General features: G+C 42.0%; 1 protein-coding gene across 1 annotated transcript; it reads right to left on the bottom strand.

Annotated features, from left to right (window-relative positions):
- Positions 1-1,552: 1,552 nt before the first annotated feature.
- LOC149299068 (Y+L amino acid transporter 2) lies at positions 1,553-8,915 on the bottom strand. The gene is made up of 9 exons (XM_089486571.1): positions 8,402-8,915; positions 5,946-6,071; positions 5,431-5,575; positions 5,096-5,219; positions 4,651-4,754; positions 3,340-3,436; positions 2,705-2,854; positions 2,284-2,467; positions 1,553-1,680 (listed from the first exon to the last, which is right to left on the bottom strand). The coding sequence occupies exons 1-9, from the start codon at positions 8,913-8,915 to the stop codon at positions 1,553-1,555; spliced, it is 1,572 nt and encodes a 523-aa protein (XP_089342697.1).
- Positions 8,916-19,623: the final 10,708 nt, after the last annotated feature.

The following is a 19,623-nucleotide window of genomic DNA, read 5'->3' as shown; positions in this document are numbered from 1 at the left end:
TAGATTCTGATGCAGAGTTTTGGCACGTCTGGTCTTGTCATTGGTCATATGGCTTTATAATAGTGCATAGAGTCATCAGCGATGTCACAAACGACTGCATATCTACAATTTGCTAATGAAGAGAACAGTTGTACCCCTACATCGGGAGTCTAAGCAAAGAACAACCGGCCTCTTGCATATATATCTTTTTCTTGCGTTTTCATATACAGTTTCTATCGTTTTCACTGTGTGGAGTCACTTAATTTATCAAGATCCAACTATAGCAAGGCAGGGACAAAAATAAATTTGGAGAAACCTGCTTGATAAAGTGTTATTCTACCATGGTGTCCGAGGACCGATAACCCATATTAAAACTCCTATTAACCTTTGCCAGACAAAACCTATGCAAGGCTTGGGGACATGAGTTGTCCAACACCAAGAGATGTACCGACAGGGCACACATGGCTTATATAAAGCATTCCCATTGAACGGGAGTGAAATATCACGGCTATAATGTAGTGTTTGTACTTTCCCTTTATCCTTTGGTATGAGTGGAGTGTTAACCAAGTGTTAGGTACAGGGCATAGTGGAGGTTAGACTTAGCTGGTGCATTCGCAGATTGGGATGTAAATCTGGACCCAGTACCCAAAGCCTTGCGCAGGGAATTGTAAACCGATTTAAAGGGACATTGAGGGCGGAGCTATTGTTTAGCCCCTCCCATGTTTCCAGCAACAGTCCCCTTTTACTCTACTTAAGACCACCAAAGGGCGAAAGGGGTGTGATATCTATCCTGCAGCCTGCAAAGACCTACAAGTTTTCGGATTGTTAACGTCCACCCTAATTATTTGGAAACGTTGAATCTGGTGGACTGCTGTCTTTTGCTCAACCTAACCGTAGCAAGTTGGATAAACCTTGCGGAGAGTAATGAGACTTGCAGTAAAAGACTGCTTCATGGTTTGTGTCTGAATACTCTTACAGTTCCGTAATTGAATCTAGAATAAGGAATAGTTTTCAGAAGAGGTTAAAACACTAAGGTTTACAGTATATAAGGTATGCTATATATCCTGGGGCGAAGGACTAAAATATATTAAAACTAGCAATATTCACATTTGTTTCAAGTTTACTACAATTTGTCTCTAAAATACTAACTGCACCATAACATCAGTTGGAATTTTGTACAGTTCTTATCTCCTAAATTCCATCTTCATATGAGGAGAAACAAAAAGGAAAAAAACTGTCATCAGAGTCACAATTAGTCTTTTATCCTCCTGGGAGATACAACTTGAATTTGTGGATGAAGTATTGGATAAAAATTTGTAAAGTAAAAAAATATTTAAAATAAACTAACATACAAAAAGGAGTGTAAATAGCCTCAAATGTCCAATGCTGTTTATGACTTTTGAGATCGGAATCTGGATCATCGCCCTTGGCTACAGTGGTACACTGCCCAGTCGCTGGTCCACCAGATGACCATATGCAACTCCACAAACCTTTGAAATCCAGTCATGTCTTTCGTCAAGACCAGGCTTCTTCTGGGTGCACCTCCGGAGAACGAACCTTATCCAGGAGACACTTATTTTCTTCTTCCGTGTGGAGGAGTCACAACTTGGTTAGATTTTACTTCTGTTTTTTCCTCCTCTATGGGGTCCATCTCGGTCAACACGCAGTTGAAGATCAACTGAGTCCATTTGGTGAGAAAAGCTAAGAAGCGGCAAGTGCAGAGACAGGGAATTAAATGAAGCAATCAATGGTGAATTTACTAACCTGTGAGCTGCGTCAAAATGTAAATGGTCATCTGGCTTTATTAACTAAGTGGCATTTATGAGCGACCATGCCCATTTTACAGACATATTCTCAAAAGGGAGAGTCTCTATGATAGCTATCAAATTTCTAAATACACCTTTATTCACTGGCACCAATTACCCAAACCAAATTTTTAAATGATCAACATCAGCTAGCACAACGCATCGATGAGAAACCAGGTAACATGTTGATGTCATACTGGCGGCAGGTCCCACCAGGTTCTAGGTTTCTGCACGAGGAAACATTGTGTGTCCTTATGTAAGCCATGAAGTAATCTGACCTTTACGTGACTGTTCCTATGAACACATTACTCGTCTGCATGCTGTGAAAGCCGATACTGTGTTTATCGAAAGATAACGAGCGCTTGAAGCTATGGATGCGAGTCATCAAATGGCCAACAGCAGCTCAGGGAGCTCTACTGGAGAATTCTGCTCTACTAAAGTAAAGAAGGGAGAAGATTCTGGACCACTCAGTCACCAATAAACAAAGCATAAAACGTACCTAAGAGTTTTCCAATGCAAGGCGGCCTTTTGGATTCAGGTAGATACACTCCCATAAAGTAGACGGGTACCCCAGACAACGCAATCCCAATACCGATGAGAGAGTTCACAGTATCACTGTATAAAGGGACAATCACCAAGAAAACCGTGCACAGGCAGAACACGATGGGGTAAAACAAGCTGAGCTGCAATAAGAGAGAGCATTCTATTAGACATTTGATAGGAACAGGGAGGATGAACAACAACTGCAACCCACAGAATGTTTTATTACACGATCCAGAGCCCACCTGGCTTTTTTTTTTCTTTTTTTTTTTTTTAATAAAAAGGTATGTAATAAAATGACCTCTGCCTCAAAACTCAATATTGTATACTTTGTGGTAATGCACTTAATCCCCTCACCAAACAGGAGAAACAAGACTCACCTTTACAGGCCTTGGCCTATCTGGCTCCTTCCAGCGCAGGTAAATCTGACCAGCAATAGAGAGACCCACAAACAACCAGTAACTGAAGCTGTAATAATTTATCAACTGAAAGACGTCTTTTACGGACAGGTAGACCAGAGTCGCAGCACACTGTGCGGAGAGAAGAGACATTCTATTAGCGCAAGTGCTTGGAGGACATGGCTTTCGAATCCTAGCAAAAGCTTTGTTTGTGTAGAATCTAAACGAATTGGCCCAACTACACAGCGCTAGAGGTTCTCAACAAAGACATGGAAAACACTTCACCCTGTAATAAAAGAAGGTGCGCAGACTACGGTACATACACTTTGTTTACATAAGTCATACCTGAAAGACAAATAGCCTAAAGAGTAGTCTAAATTATATCCAAAAGTACAACCAAATATTGTGAATACCACCTATCTCAGTAAACATGTAGCCGATTGTCCTAGACAATATGGGTAAGGAGGAACATGTGGTTCTCAGAAGCCCACATATGGATTGTAACATAAAAAAATCTTTTTGATGTAGCTCAAAGTCATATCTCGACTTGTGAAGGGATGGCAGGAGCAGCGGGAAGCATATTGGTTAAGGCTGAGATGCAAATGTAATGTCCTCACATTAAACAGGAGTGCAGGCACTGGTGTGAACCTCTCCATGTGGATCAGAGACAGCATGTCAGGCAGATGTCCTTCTCTTGATCCAACAAAGAACAATCTGGAGAAAAAATGGACATGGAAAATCATATCGGAAAAGGCAGAACGTCTATACAAGAAAACTCGGTTCAAATACCAAATGTTGCATTGAGCAAAGTGAATCGTTTGTATAATCGAGCCAGAAGTCTCCAGAGGGCTTTATACAAGAATGTTCTTTTATGCGTGGAAAGTCTAGGACTTGAACAAGATTCTTCTGCCTCTTACAAAGCATACGCGGATTGCCCCTCATGGGAAAAAAAGGGTTTTATTTTAAATAGCATTGTTGAGCTGAAGTAAGTTTTGGTTGTCCATCTATTGCTATACAATGTTTTTCAAACTTTCACCTAGGAGGTATGGTGATAGGAGTGGTAACCAAACAGCCAGGGAGTCGCATTTATACTGCCTAACAGCATTGCAACATAACATAAGCCACATAACATAAGCCAAGCTGTTGGAGAAGTACCGTTCCCCCACAGAAGGTGGGGAATGGTAATTATTTCATTACACTTCATAAGTTTGAAATATAGGGATACTGGACACAGCTAAACATTGAAGCATTTAATACAAAAAAATAAATTTACAAAAAACCCACAAAACGTGTGTTCTGGTTTTAATGTAGAAGATATGGACAATCTTTCTGCAGTAAACATACTGGCCAACGCATGCGTGTCATGTTCAGTGACCGTATAATGACGGCTCTCGGCTACATTCTGAGAAGGTGACCTGAATGTCACATCTCTCACATTAAACAGGCCACCCCTCTCGCCTGCGGTTCTAGGAAGCAGCAAGTACAGGATAGAAACAGGAGTGTGATACGTTTGTGAAGATACCATTATCCTGCCACTCGCTAAGGGAACAGAGTTCTTCATACACTATTCTTAAACATGCCAGAAAGCAATTTTTACCGACCCCTAAGGGCATAACAACAATAACCGTATACAACTGATCACTTGACGGCCAGGTCATTTAAAGCACATATCATGTGTTTACCACACGCCGTTATAATGGATCTTTACCATTATAGGCAACCATAGCTAATATGTAGCAATTAGAATCCTGCCAGAAAATGTCTGAGAACGAGCCTGCTTGGTTTTATTATTTATTTTAAAGAGCAATAGAAGATAGCACAAGAAATGAGGCAATGTAAAAGTATAGGTTTCTGGCCTCCGCAAAGTAACAAGGCCTGTCCATGTTCATCAAATGGTCTTTCTTTACAAATTAAGAATGGGTTCATACCTGGAAGCAGCGAGGATGGAAGAATTAAGGCCACCAAAGCAGGACAAAGCCACAGCCACTGGGATGGTCCAGCTAAATACTCCATACACCATGTCAGCGAACGTCTGGTGGCAGAGGAGAGTAGATAAAGGACGAAGAAGAAGTGTGTATCAGAGAAGGAAAAAGGGAGAAATGGGTCGATTTAAACACTGAAGGGAACACATAAGATCTTCGATATGCCCTGAGCGGCATTAGGGTTTATTATATTTGGCACACTGATGAAAAGGGAGGAGACCCCCAGATATTTGTGCCTGTTTTATGGAATCTTTCTGGTTTTATATGGACCGAGGAACAACAGCTCAACGTATTAAACATTGCACCCCGCTCATATGAATTTGCAGGAGGACAGAGTATTACGTTCTATATTTACATTTGTGAATACTATCTTCAGTTCTAACCCACTCACCACGGCTACTGCATCGCTGCTAACGACAGAGTTAAAGTCAAGAACCGTATAATAAGCCACATTGGTCAAGATGTATATGATGGTGACAACTGGCATGGAAATCCCAATGGACAAGGGTAAGTTCCTGAAAGCAAAGGACACCATGTAAAAACAACAACAACAGGTAATCGGTCATCCTTAAACACACTGATAAAAAGGTGAGAACCCCCTGAAACAAATAGAGCAATAAGGGCCATATTTATGAAGAGCAATTCTGGTAGGACCACCAATGGAATGTAGGTCCACCTTTCTTTCCGACTCACTGGAATTGATTTTTATAGTAATGTATCGGTTACCTTTCTGGGTTCTTAATTTCTTCAGTAACAAAGTTGAGGGTGTCCCACCCAGAATAAGAAAAGAGAGCAGAGTACAAAGCGAGAGAAATGTCTCCAGCATCCCACGACGACCCTGCAAATGCATCTTCAAAGTGCTGTGTGTGTCCTGGGAAGGAATGAAAATGCCGTGATATAAATGCAGTGAAATATTTAAAATTTTTTGTCCTGTACACGCTATTAAAGCGGTTGTCTTCTTATAACAACATATGATGACACAGGTCACCTTCAGCGTAGAAGAGACAGCAGCTCCTGGTGTCCAATGATGTTTAGGGGGACACCAGCAGATCTGAGGAGCCAGCACTTAAGTAAAAAGTTCTAGAAAAACTTCCCTTAAGTAGATCCAGTACTATTAAAAATGAACCGATTAACTGTCCTTGGGTCATACCATTACATACGCAATTCATTTTAATAAGGAAAGTAACTTCCATTCATTTGCAATATTGGAAATAACGGAAAAACCAATGTTTAAATCTCACCTTGACACAGTTTTACGATGCCCGTTATGATAATGGCAATTAGGGCAATGACTTTGGCATAGGTGAAGAGATCTTGGACCCGTGTTCCCCATTTCACGTATGCACAGTTAATAAACGTGAGAAGACCTGAAAAGACAAAGTGAGATGCTGCTCAAATATTTCTATGTCATCACTTCACCTCGGGAAAGAAAATACAATCCCCGTGTCAATAGTAAAGAGGACCTGATCATATATATATACCGTTTCCAGTAACGTGGCTTGTGAAAAACATGCTTCAGTGTTAGAATTATGTACATGGACTGTTTTTGGACAGCGAGTTTTGTTTCCTGCCCTTTTAATTTGGAGGGTTTTTTTATTCTGGAAATCTTACTCTCTCTCTCAATATCTTACTCTTTTTCCCCTACCTTCTCCAATAACCACACTTCTCCTTTTCCGCTGCTCCATCTGCGTACTTCTTGCCTCTTCGGAGTACCTCCACAACATGGTGAAGCCCCTGTGCTCCTCCAAGAAGAACGCAAGGCAGAAGCGGAGACAAGGACATGCGTGTCGGAGAAGGTTGCGAGAAAAAATATATTTAAAAAGAGTTCAAATTAAAATTTTGATCAAATCCACAAGCCCAATCCGTCTACAACACAGGGCGGACAGGTAACTTTCCGATAGGGGGTCATTTGCCATGCTTTCCCAATCTATATCTGGAACAATTGTCAGACCTCCCAATGACAAAAAACCAAATACGTTATCAGATGCCGCAGCAGAAGAGTAGGTTGCTTTTTTATCCTTGGGAATTCTAGACAAATCAGTCAGTTTGTGCGTTAGATAAGCTCTCGCCGTCTGGTTTATATATAGCTTGGGGGAAAAAAACATATCCGCTCAGACAGACATACTACGTTCCCTGGGTTGGATCCAAGCAGTATTGTATTACCCACCTGGCCCAGACATTTGCAAAATATTTATAGGGGATTAAAACGTCTATTTTTATCACAAGGTGTTGGGTTGGCTAGTAGACAAGGGTAAGATAAAAGTACTAAAAACATTACGTACAGCAATGAACAGCTAAAAACAAGTGCTTCATTATAACTAGCATGAACAATAAACGATGCGGCACCGTTAAATGCTACTACAAATGTTAACAAAAGAAAAAGTGGTGGGACTTTTTAAAAATGTTTTCCAGAACATCAAATATGTAATTATAAATCTGTAGTCCGGACAATAGCTCGGCTGCAGATACAAGTTACTTAGCGGGTGAACCGAGGCGAGACGAGACATGGACCAACTAACCTAAACAAAATATCATTAATTAGTTTGCACAACAGGGTTAGTTATTTAGGAACCTTTTAATTTAAAGTAACAATATGCAGATGACTCTAGAAGAGGAAAGATAATGTTAGCTTTCCAGGTCCTATTAAAGTAGGGGTGTCAGACTCGAGGCCCTCAACGGCTGCAAATCAGGCCAGAATTTCTGGATATGCCGGCTCGATCAGATACAGTTTAACAAAAAATGCTACACTCCTCTGTGTTCAAGCAGAGATATCTAGATATTCTGGTCTGTTGGCCCCAGAGGGCCGGATTTCACCACTCCTGAATAAAAATAAAAAGGTGTCATCAACGTGTACAGCATGACATTAAACAGGTCCATCTCGGCACATTTTTCTAACAAGAAGGTATTTCAAAGTTGACAGCACCCCCTATTTTTTTTTTTTGGTTACGTCAAATGAATTCAATACGCAAGGGAAAGATTCTCTATTTAGGCAATAACTTAATTATATGCTATTATTCGAACGTTAGAGGGCAGAGGAAACATTAAAGCCACTCCTCACTCTTGATTTATTAGTTGATTCGTTACTTGCAGTTCTAATTGTTAACCCTTTGCATACTCTCTTATGCGTCATTTAGTTGACAGGTTCTCATTAGCTCTTTAAAGACCATCAACATATCAGTCTATGTTTCATAGAATGTATTTACTATAATATGGAGCAGCGAAGCAGTCTCAGCTTACTTCGCCCACCACAAATTATTTTCTTGCTTGTAACATTGATAATAAAATGCTTATTTTTGAGCATCATTAAAAACTAAAATTCCAGCCCACAATCGGCTATGTACATTACTATTACTTCTGAGCTTCATCTTCCTGCCTACAAAATTGGGAGAGCTGCTCTCCTTCACATGATGTTCAGGAGACTCTTCGGGTTCTCTCTCCGACACTATTTAGCATCTACTCTCCACCAGAAGCTCCTGTTAGCGGGCATAAAAATAGCTACATGTTCATAAAATATTCAACAATATACAGTCATTTCTTGTCTTGGACAATCTGAGAAAGGAAGAACAGCCTACTAAAAAAATATATAAAATAATACTAGTTTGAACAATTTTTGTTCAGAATCCTCTGGGCCCACATCTTATTGAACGCAACAAACATTTCACTTTGTTGTTAAAGAAAGTAATGTTACAATACTGACAGACGCAGGCAGCAGCAATGAGTCTGGATGCCACATACGGTGGTTCACAAGATGGGAAGACAGGTTGGACCAAGTAGTTGGCAAAGGTGATAGCAATGACAGCTTGACTTGTAGGTTCGATGATAAGTAGAGAAGTCCACAGTCTTATAAAGGCAACAAAACCTCCAAAAGATTCTAAGATATAGGCATAACTAGCTCCTGATTTTGTGATGGTAGTACCGAGTTCTGCATAGCACAGAGCCCCAATCACTGAGAAGATGCCCCCAACTGCCCACAGCACCAGAGACAGCCCGTATGAGGCAGAGTGAATGAGGACACCCTTAGGAGACACAAAAATCCCTGAGCCTATCATGTTGCCCACAATGAGGCTGACTCCATTGAGTAACGAGATCTCCTTCTTGAGTTGCATAGTCTCTTGAGTTCCTTTGCGACCCTCCCCAGTTGGGGACTTGTTTGAGCCATCGCTTGGGCTTGATGAGGTCAGCGGTACTGCTTGGTTCTCCCTCTCTTCCATGGTGAAGATGAAAAAGGTCTACGGTGGAAACCTAAAACACTAACAAAGCAGCAGGACATGAGCATGAGGTACCAGGTCAGCCAAGTTAATCCTTCACCTCACTATAATTCTAGGTTATCGGTCAACTGACAAATCATATAATTAAAAAAACTAAACAAAGAAAAAATCCCTTTTTAATCCCTGACATTAATTACCCCCCGCTATGTAGGAAATGGAACAATAGAAACTGTTTCAAAGATTTTCTATGAAAATCCAAAGCATACACAGAACAAATGTATAAAAAGAGCATTTAGAAAAAAAAACAAAAAACATTAACATCAGATCTTTATTCACAGGGTTAGGACAATCAATAAAAAAATATACAAATATATACAAATTAATTTTATACTTAGATTAACCTGCTGTATTTTATCATAAAATCTATACTCTTTGCAAAAACACGGATACATCATCCATAATATACTAGAAAATATATACTGTAGTTGCCCTGAAGAATAGGGGGAAGTCAGATGTGGTGAACCTTTTAAAAGGAAGAGTAACGTGTGCAGGGGTGTAACTAGAAACCACACTGACTTTACAAGCAATGTGTCCCACAGTGCCTCCTTTGCCACGAACTTGTCAGTGCCCCCTGGGTTGTCTGCACCATCTTTGCCCCCGAACCTGTCAAACCCCCCCCAAACAACCTGCCAGTGCCATCTTTGCCTCCCACACACTTAAATATCCACATCAATGCTAACACACATGCATACATCTACTCATGTACACATTCATGCTCACACACCAACGCCTACACAAGTACATATACACATTTATGCTCACACACTTATACATACTCATATATTACTATCCTTTATAAAGAGCCAACCACAGCAAGTATCTCTACCAGGAAGGGCCTTGCTGGAACCACATGCACATGCCAGGCCTACCTAGCAGGAAATCCAGACCTACTAAATTATGTACCTTTGGCACATTTAAGTACAGAAATATTCGAGACTTGCTCGCACCCCAAGAAAAATAAATCAGAACAATGTCATGATGGGGGAATTCAGAAGCTGGGTAGAGACTATTAAACGCGTATATGAAGACAATAAGAGCAATCTTTCAAGAGCCATGACTACCTGTAAATACACACGCCAAAAAAACAAGTGCTTGGAGGAGCTGACAGTCTAAATTTAGTAACCCGAGGATGAAGGTGAGGGAGGAGAAGTATTCCAGTTTAACCAGTTCAGTGCAGCTTAACAGTCACATGAGCCTTAAAGAAGTAGTAAAGCCTACATTACGATCCCCGACTATCAGGAAAACAAACAGCACAACACTTTATAAAGCTTTATGTTACTACTTACTACAAACGTCAACACTTTATGTGGTTTGTGACCGACTCAATTAGGACAATTGAAAGAATTTTATTTACGCACATATTTATAAAGACAGTTCTTGCCGTTTTTATACACATTATTGTGAGCTGTATGGCTGTAGACCACTGTGATTCACTCTTGCCCAGCGGATATTCTGAGCTTCTAGAAAAGAGGGGCTTCAGGGGAGGAACGTGGGACTGTCCATCCTGAAGAGGGTCGTTTGCTACACCATCAATGATAACATCCTGAGCCTTTCCTTTCTCTTTGTGTGAGGAGAAGACCCAACTAACAGGAAAGGTTTGCAATGACATCAGAGGTCATCAAACGGGTAAGCATAAGTTGAGGCTAGAGAAAGCCAAACATGGTGTCTGGGCCACCTAACCACATACAGAAAGCCCTCCAAGGGACAAGGACATTAATTTAGGAGGCATTGGAGCCAGTCTACTTCTAGCCCGCGCTGCTCACCTTTCTCTTGGCCATGCGCAAATAAATCATTTTACCCAACCGAGTAGAGTTTGTACCCCAACGAGTAACGGAGGAGAATTAATGTTCGAAGACTTTTTTTTACTTCTGAAGTATTCACAACATGATTGAATTTCACCGTCTGATTCACAGAACCAGCGGCGTGAGATCCCCCCCAGGAACACGGCTCAGATTTCAGGGAAGAGGTGAAGCAAACAGTCTGTGCCGGTAACCCTTAAATACATTAAAGAGAGTCCCATTGAAGATGGCCCTAATACCACCGCCAGGCCAGAGTCATGATGACGTGCCCCGTTTTATTCAGAGAACGGTTCAAAATTCTCCAAAAATTAAACTATACTGGAAACTAACGCAGCAGGAACGGTTTTTACATTATGCTGCATCCACAGCGATGCAAAACGACAAAGTAACATCTTTTCGAGAAGGAAAAAACATTAAAGCCCTTTGGTTTTCAGGAATGGCTGCACTATGGATAAAAAAACAAGCATTCCGCAAAAGCATTCTCTGGATCATTTTTTATGACATGACGTTCTAAGCATGCGTTACTCTACTTGGCAAAAACACGAGGCACGGCGATTGGAAGCAGACACCGACACGGGATAAACAAGCTGCAAGCCGATTCCTCCCCGCCATGTACCGGTCACCCCCATTATCATTCCCTTTAAACCCCCCACTCGCTCCTCCCTTTACCTAACACCGGCTGTTGATACATTTCAGCTTTTGTCCTGCAACCAGCTGTTTCCTGCAAACACAGATCCAACCTCTCCCTTAACCACATCCTCATAGCAGCCAACAAAAAGCTGCATCACCCACGAAAGCACTCAGCCACTTAACGCACACTCACATCCCTACAACGGGGGACTGAAAGCTTACCCTTTAATGGGGGTCGATGGTATTATCCTTGTTACATATTCCCACTAACACCTTTGTAACAGCACTATGGAATATGATGGTGCTATATATATATATATACATACATACATACATACACACACAGTGACACACACAGACACAGTGACACACAGTAATGAGAGGGCAGTGTGAAGGGTCAGCCCTACCAGTATGTTTACAGAAGTGATCTCTGTGTTATCTTGTTTTACCCAACAATAGGAAAGGTGTGTGAATAACAGGGGCCCCGACATCAGCCCCTCCAAGGCATTTGCCTCCACCCCATGTCCCTGGGCTTGTGTTTGCCTTGAAGAGTGTAAGCTCTTCGGGACAAGATCTAATAAAGGTCATTGTTATTAGAGTGCTCACCTTCACATTACAAGGTAATAGGTCTCTTTCTTCCAGATGCTGTCTCTTTTCCTCCTGTTGATGGTAAATGTGGGTTCTCCAGTGCCGGGGGGGGGGGGGGGGCTTGGGGGGTCTGTTGCTTCTCCTTTCCTCTTGTTACTCCCCTCATTAACCCCTGCCCGGCACCCTTCCCTTCTCCCTTCCGACCCTGTGTCTGTTTCCCCACTTCTTCGAGCTCCTTACGCTCTGCCTTTGTAGCTCCGCCCCCTACCGGTATCACGTGACCCAAGAGGAGGAAATTCCTAATGATGCCACAGTGGGCTTTAAAAAACACACCATCCTTATAATAATTCTTATTGATTATACAGCGCCATCATATACCGCAGTGATGTACAAAGACAAGACATGGAGTACATTATAGTCTCTAATAGGACAATGACGTCACAGCTCAGTGATAGTGTTATATTACATAATATTGGGGTATGTGGCCAGTTTGTGATTATATACCATGCATCTGAATTAATATAATTAATACAACGTGATGGCATCTGCGGGGGGTTTGTACACCAGAGCTTACACTTTGCCATTGTCATACCACCCAAATGTCCCTTTTTTTTTTTTTTGCAGGGGCAGTCCCTCATTGAGACCCAAATCCCATTTTATTACCCCTGTCACTGTTCTGTACAAGCTGTATATGACTTCATTACAAAGTTTCACAACAATAAAATGTACAATATTTATTGTTCAGAAGATGTTTGTAAAGAAATCTCAGGAAAATATTTTCATTTCTATGATCCATAACCAGCTGTCAATAGGCTATGAAGAAACAGGAGCGCAACATATTGCACTACAGCCTCTGTGGAGTGCATGTTTAAATTCCCTCACTGTATTAGCCTACCGCTTCTGCTGGGAAGCTGTTCCATTTATGTACCACCCTCTTAGTAAAGTCAAACTTCCTTCCATCACATCAAAGCCACTGACCCTCAAGTTCTAACATATTTCTCTCCTAATAAACTTCCCTCCAGTACTTTGCTAAATCCCTTTTTATGTATTTAAATGTTTCCACCACATCTCCTCTCTCTCTTCTCTCCTCCAGTAGGGGTTTTGATTTCCACCTGTTCTGAGGTGGTCACCATGGGGTGGTCACCATGGGGTGGTGGTCATCATGGAGTGGTGGTGGTCATCATGGAGTGGTGGTGGTGGTCACCATGGGATGTGGTGGCTATCATTGGGTGGTGGTCTCCATGGGATGTGGTGGCTATCATTGGGTGGTGGTCACCAGGCAGAAATATGATATGATAGAGTTATATCTATGCCTGTTTCTCCTGATAGTTATTTATCTCGTCTTAGATTCAGGAGCCATATGTCTGTCCCATTTCGCTCACTGTATTAGCTTCTACCACTCCTGCTGGGAGGCTGCTCTACTTATTTACCACCCACTCAGTAAATAAAATAATAATATTTAATCCTCTCTTGCTACATATAAAAGGATGATATATTTTGGCACATGGGCCATTCGAGAAGAAAAAAACACAATTAACATAAAAGCGGGTCTCTCTTTAAGAGCGTATTTACCCTCCTATCAATCCAGGCTTCACATGTTGGTGGCGTGTATTATCCGGTTAATATGTAACATATTTACGATATTTATTTCTACCACGGAGGGACACCCACATCCTCGCTGGGCTACAGTAAACAAGGCTAGCCAGCCTGCAATAGGCGAGGACTATGGGATAGCCGGGAGTGGCGGCCCTGGCACTTTAAAGCCAGAGGCTGATGGCCGGCTACATGTGGCCACACGTTATGGTTTCATGCTCACGTAGCAAAGCCAGCCAGGATACAGCACCCGACGAGTCCCTGCATTATTGTTCAATAAAGTACATTATTAGAGCCCTGACTATGAGTTTATACAGCATAGTATAACTGCTGGTTCTTTTGAAGTTTACTTGGGTGTGAGAGCAGCGGGGGGTTCTCTGTTCTGGAGGCGACTTTTCCTTTTCCCCGAAAACAGGAGATTTAGAAAGCGTAATCGGATGTGAAATTCTTAATTGGGCTCTTAATCCAAAATGTTCCAGCTGGGGGGAGGGGGGGGATTAAATCATAATTGCTTTTGTTCTTCTAATGCTTTGGGAAATGAGAGCGACAGGGAAAGCGGGGGATATGTCAGCGTTGATTACTTTACCTGTTTGTAGGCACACAGGGTAGGGCTATAGATTTGCCTGTGAGGCTCGGGGGAAATCAGGTGATTCCCAGTCACATGATGGGCAAGTGATGTTTAGCTGCCCCCATCGCCTGCCCTGTTTCCCCTAACCTACTGCCCATTCCGCACCCAAAATGAGCTGCCCCCCCTGCCCTGCTAGCCCATTCTCGTGACTTAGAGCCTTTATGGGGTATTTCTCACAAGTATGTCTGGTAGATACGTGGAACAGCCTCCCAGCAGAAGTGGTAAAGGATAATACAGTAAGGGAATTTAAACATGCATGGGATGGACATAAAGCTACTTTTAAACTACAATGAAGCCAAGGACTGATTCGGGCTAGATGGTTCCTTTCTGACTATGTTCACCGCTAGAATGTCTCATTTTACATGTTATTATGTTTTTATTTAAACAGCCACACACTAAACGATACAATACGTCGATGTTTTAAACCGATAACCATCTATCACGATGCTATGAAAGACTAGTCGCGCTTCCAACACACGGCCAACAAACTCCATGAAATCCTATGTTTTATTAAAAAAATAGCACGCTTTCCCTCCACGGCAGGGATTATTGTACCAATCGCTGTCTGCTCTGTAAAGCCGCGGATCAGCTTGTAACGGGGCTGTACGGATTATATGATCGGTCCGAGCCCCGGGCACCGCGCAGAGGGATATCCGGATCGCGCCATACAAATCACTCATGGATTCGGAAAGTTAGTGGGGCTGCTCTATTTATATAAGTAAACTCTAGCAGGTCTGCCGTCGCCTTAACCTGAAGGTTTACTCGTACACAAACAAGCCAGAAACGTTCTGTTTCTATGGCGACAACCTATTGCCACGTGACAATCAAGAGCTCTCGGCAAAAAAAATCAGAATAACACAAACATTTACACAATAAAAGAATCATTTCTGGGAAGGGTCTGATGCTGCAGATTGAAACCCCTCTCTGGCAAGAGGGCAAGAAGGGCTTTAGTTTTTTTTCTTTTGCACGTACTTGCAATTCTGCATGTATCCACCAGGGCTGCCCACGTAACACAGCACTTACACTGGGAATGGATCCTTTCTATGCTCTCTTTCATGATCTCTATGCCTGATGTGGGGTCTACCTTATCGGATTTTGTTTGCAAAATACGTTTTGATCGTTTTGTACGACTGGGGCCACCCAGAAGGTTGTGTCCCTCCAAGGTGAACACGTCTGCCCATGGCTGGGATGTGGCTTTGACATGGGGTGTGCCGGCCAAGAAGTTCCAGCACTGAGCTGACCCACAGCTCACCAGCCAACTATACAACTGTGTTAAAGCACCAAGTCAGCCATAATGTGACAGGAGCTGGGACAAGCTCCAGGACAGCTTGCAGTGGTGGCAGACTTTCCAACCAAGTCAACCTTTACATACACAAGTTACAATGTATGTCCAGGAGGACCCTCCATAGCCTGGGGGGAAAGGGCACGCTTATCTCCCCTTACGCTCTCGCCACGCTGGGCATTAGGCTCATCCAGCGTTAAATGGGTTTGGTTTAAAGCACCCATACATTTGCGGTGTTACGTTCTACATCTGATCCCAACCATGGGGTGGCAAGATTGAGTTTCCAAAGTGGGTCATCTGGTACTTTTCTCACCTTGGTAAATGAATACAACAATTAATCACTTGATTGTCATAACGCACACAATTTTTTCTGTGCCAGTTTGTTAATATTAGCGTGTACGTTCAGCAATGAGCGGTATACCTCGCAGGGTTAACCAGAGCTCACTGATCTCTATGCACAGGAATTCTGCAGCAAAGCAAATACCAGCAGAGCAATTGGCAAGTTATCCAACAACACAAAGAGGATTGTTGGCTGTGTAAATAGTTAGCAGATCCCATAGAAACTCTGCAGTATAGCAGAACAGTGCGATACTATAAGAACCCATACGTGCCAAATGTCCTCTGATCGAGGACCCAATGAAGAAGTGGAAGAATTGAACGTTGAGCAAGTTCTCCTCCGTGTCGGCAACTCACAATGTCTACTTTGCAGCTGAACATCCATGTTCTTATATGTGCACTTATTGTATATATATATATATGATGTCCTGATGAAAGTCTAATAAATAGACTGAAACGTTGATTGGAAAACTGCAGTTTCTGGAGTGATTATTTAAAGAAGTCCCTGGAGTGCCGGTAACTATTTTTGGATGTTTTAGGATTTGCTGTTGCAGCTACTTGGCACCTGGCTAAAAAGGTGGTGATTGGTGTGCAATTGTTAATTTTGGACATTGTATATATATATATATATATATATATATATATATATATATAGTTTGTTGCTACAGTTAGATAACATATGTTTGGGTTCCTGAGTCATGAGAGCTGGGAACCCTAGTGTTGTACCTTCTATTGACTCTCCTCCGCAGGGATATACACATTCTGTTCTAGTTCAGGACGCGTGATATTTACATTACTATCTTCTAATATGTTATGACACATGTTGCTTTTCCCTTTTAGAACACGTCGCCAGAACCAAACCTACAGTTACTGCGACTCCAGAGACAGATCACTGGTGCCCCCTAATGACACAACTGAGTAAAGATAACTCACATACCCACACATCCCCATAGATTTATTGCCATGAATCTATATTTAAACAAGGTGATATATTCAGTTCTTGATTTCTGCCTCGCAAACCTTTTAACTAACAATGCTGGGCATCCTACCCGTTAGGAAGACTTTGTTGACATATCCATATATTTGTAAAATGTCATATTTTACATTGTACAAAACCATATGAAAAAAGGTAGTAATTATCAAAAGTCATACATGTATGTATTATTTACAAAGTGTTAGAGAACTTTAACATTTAGAGATGGAGAGGTGTTTCTAAAAAAGGAAACGGCCACAAATCTGTGAATTATCTCTCATCTTGGTAGCTGGCACCTGAAGCGAGTGCCAGGACTATGTTGGACATGACAAGAATTGTCTATTTGGGTCTCAATGCTTCCACAGGCCTGGTCCATGTGTTTGCCGTGGACATCACTGAATCATTTGGTCACAGAACCTGAACAAGAGTCCATTCCATCGTGTGTGAGGTTCTTAATGCTGCTGTGGATGAAGGGACACATTGGCCAGCTTCCACATTGTCCTTGACCAGAATACACACGACCAGAATCCATCCTGAACGGTTCTTTCCAGTATTTAAACACCTATGGTGCTGGTGTCTTCAGAAGGGTGGCATTGAGGCTGGCAATCCCTAATACAGCCTTTTCTAGGGCTTTTGGAGCCTTATTACAAAGTGTCAGCTCGGGATGTCCTTGTTTCATGCTGGGTTTCGGGGTTCTAAGCACACATTGAAAGAACTGAGGATCTGCAAAAGAAACATTGATGCCTCCTCGCCTTTCTGATGGCAGATGTCTAGGCACATCCGAGCTTTGTTTGTTAGTGTTTTATTTGCCGCCACATCCTCACAGTCTCCGCTACAAAAAATCCTACTGGACCTTAGTTTGTCTAAAAGATGGTTCAGCCTTCCCTCTGTCAAGCAATTCAAGATTTTTTCTCTATTTGTGATCAGCATTCTTGTAAAGTATCCATTTTCCACATGATCGGGAGGCCTGAATGGACCTGAAAGAGTACAGATACAGGTTTGGGGTTTTAGAACTTACATGTCTTACAGTTAATGCAGTGGTAGCAATTTTAACATGTAAACAAGGCTGCATCTCTGCTACCAAGATATATTGCACTTAGCGAACACTCCACGACATACTTGTCAGAAAGGATTCCAGGATTTCATGGAATTCAAAGAACTTAATGACTATGTCTGAAGCTGTGATAAAGTAGCCCTGTCAGACATAGTTCTTCCTAACATGAAGTCATGGACAGAGGTCTGTAAGTAGGTCAATTTTAAGCTCCGACAGTTGTCAGGGTTATACGTCACAGACCTACGGGACTGTTTTAGGGGAAAATATGTGCATTTGAGCAGGTGGGATGAGCAGGACCATCCTTCAGCTTACTCCAGAAATAAGCAGTGGTGGCAATAGGGACAACATCACAACATTGTAATTGAACGATATTTGTCTCCTCCAGCAGTGTTGGAGTTCCTGGATTCCTTGACAGATACATTGAAACTCTACAGATGTTTTGCCTTCTTCCTCAAATCTTCTTGCAGGGTTTTTGATGGCCTATTGTATTACCAGCACTGAAGGCTCCATGTTTCACTATACAGGCTTTATCTACACCGAACAGCAATCTAGTCAGACTTGTGCGGAAATGTTTTAATTGCTTTATTAATTGCTGTGAGTTCTCTCACCTCCTGAAGTTGGCATCTGGCTGGAGCAATTGTTTGTCCAAGAGGCTTTACTTTGCGGAATGGATCTTTGAGGGCGAGGAGCTTCAGAAGACTTGGGGCTAACAGCAAGGGGTAAGGGACCGCTGGCCTGCACAGGCTGCCGTAATGGCAAACAGGGAAGAGTGGCTGCAAGATAAAGAAGATAAAGAAAAGAAGGCAAGTATTTAGTAGACATGGGAAGTAAATGGAATGTACCTGGGCAGAAAGGATATCCTACAGAAAAATTAAATGATCCTTTAACTGTTTACTACAGGATTTTTAAAGAGGAAAACAATTTGACTCCCAAAGTTAGAGAACTGTATTGAGATCGGTGGGCTGCAGAAATGAACTCATCTCAAGCTCTTGAAAAGCCTCATCGCTTATTTAACCAAACTGACACAAGATGCAGAAAACATAACATAACATAAGAAGGCATCGTCTCACTGCTATTTACCCCACTGAGCCACCAAACATGTCCACTGTTTTCATCACAGTATCAGATTTAAAATAACGTTTTTTCTCAAGTTGATTAATAAGCCAACCGTATTAATTCACTTTTTTTTTTAGTAAAATAGCCAGAGTTGATTAATAAGTAGGATATACTTGACATACAACGCAATGTTCTCTCTTACCACTTCGTTGGTCTTTACACTGGGCCATGCTGTTTAAAGAATTGGTTGAACCCGCGGTAGGTTCGCTACATGCGCGATTTCTGCTACTGTTGCTGGTCATTGAAAGCTGTAAGGAGATAAAGTAAATGACCTTGTTACACGTTGAAGGTGAAACTTCTGGGGACGTGAAGAAAGCTACATAGAGAAGAGGCAGCGCAATAACGAAAGGGTGCATGGGAACCCAGTTCAGTGGACTGGATTCATGTAGATCGGTCTACTTTTAGGCTTTTCATCTGTTTCTTACAAATCTGGATATGAAACGACAGACCAAAGGGGTCTCTAATGCACAGGAAAACACAAACGCAAATGTGTCGTGAGGTCTCCAGAAAGGAATCAGAGATGCATCCATCTACCTGGAGGTCACCATTGGAAGATAGAGGAGAATTAAAAGAAATCTGTCATAATGTTATGTCGCTATAGTGATATATATGTGAAAACAGAGGAGTGTGTATTGTGTGTATAAACATTGTA

The sequence above is a fragment of the Sceloporus occidentalis genome, unplaced genomic scaffold (genome assembly GCF_023333645.1).
Source record: "Sceloporus occidentalis isolate IW3139 unplaced genomic scaffold, rSceOcc1.0.p SCAF_29, whole genome shotgun sequence".
Classification (NCBI taxonomy): Eukaryota; Metazoa; Chordata; class Lepidosauria; order Squamata; family Phrynosomatidae; genus Sceloporus; species Sceloporus occidentalis.
Note: the sequence above shows the minus strand (reverse complement) of the source record. Positions and strands in the feature narration are given on the sequence as shown.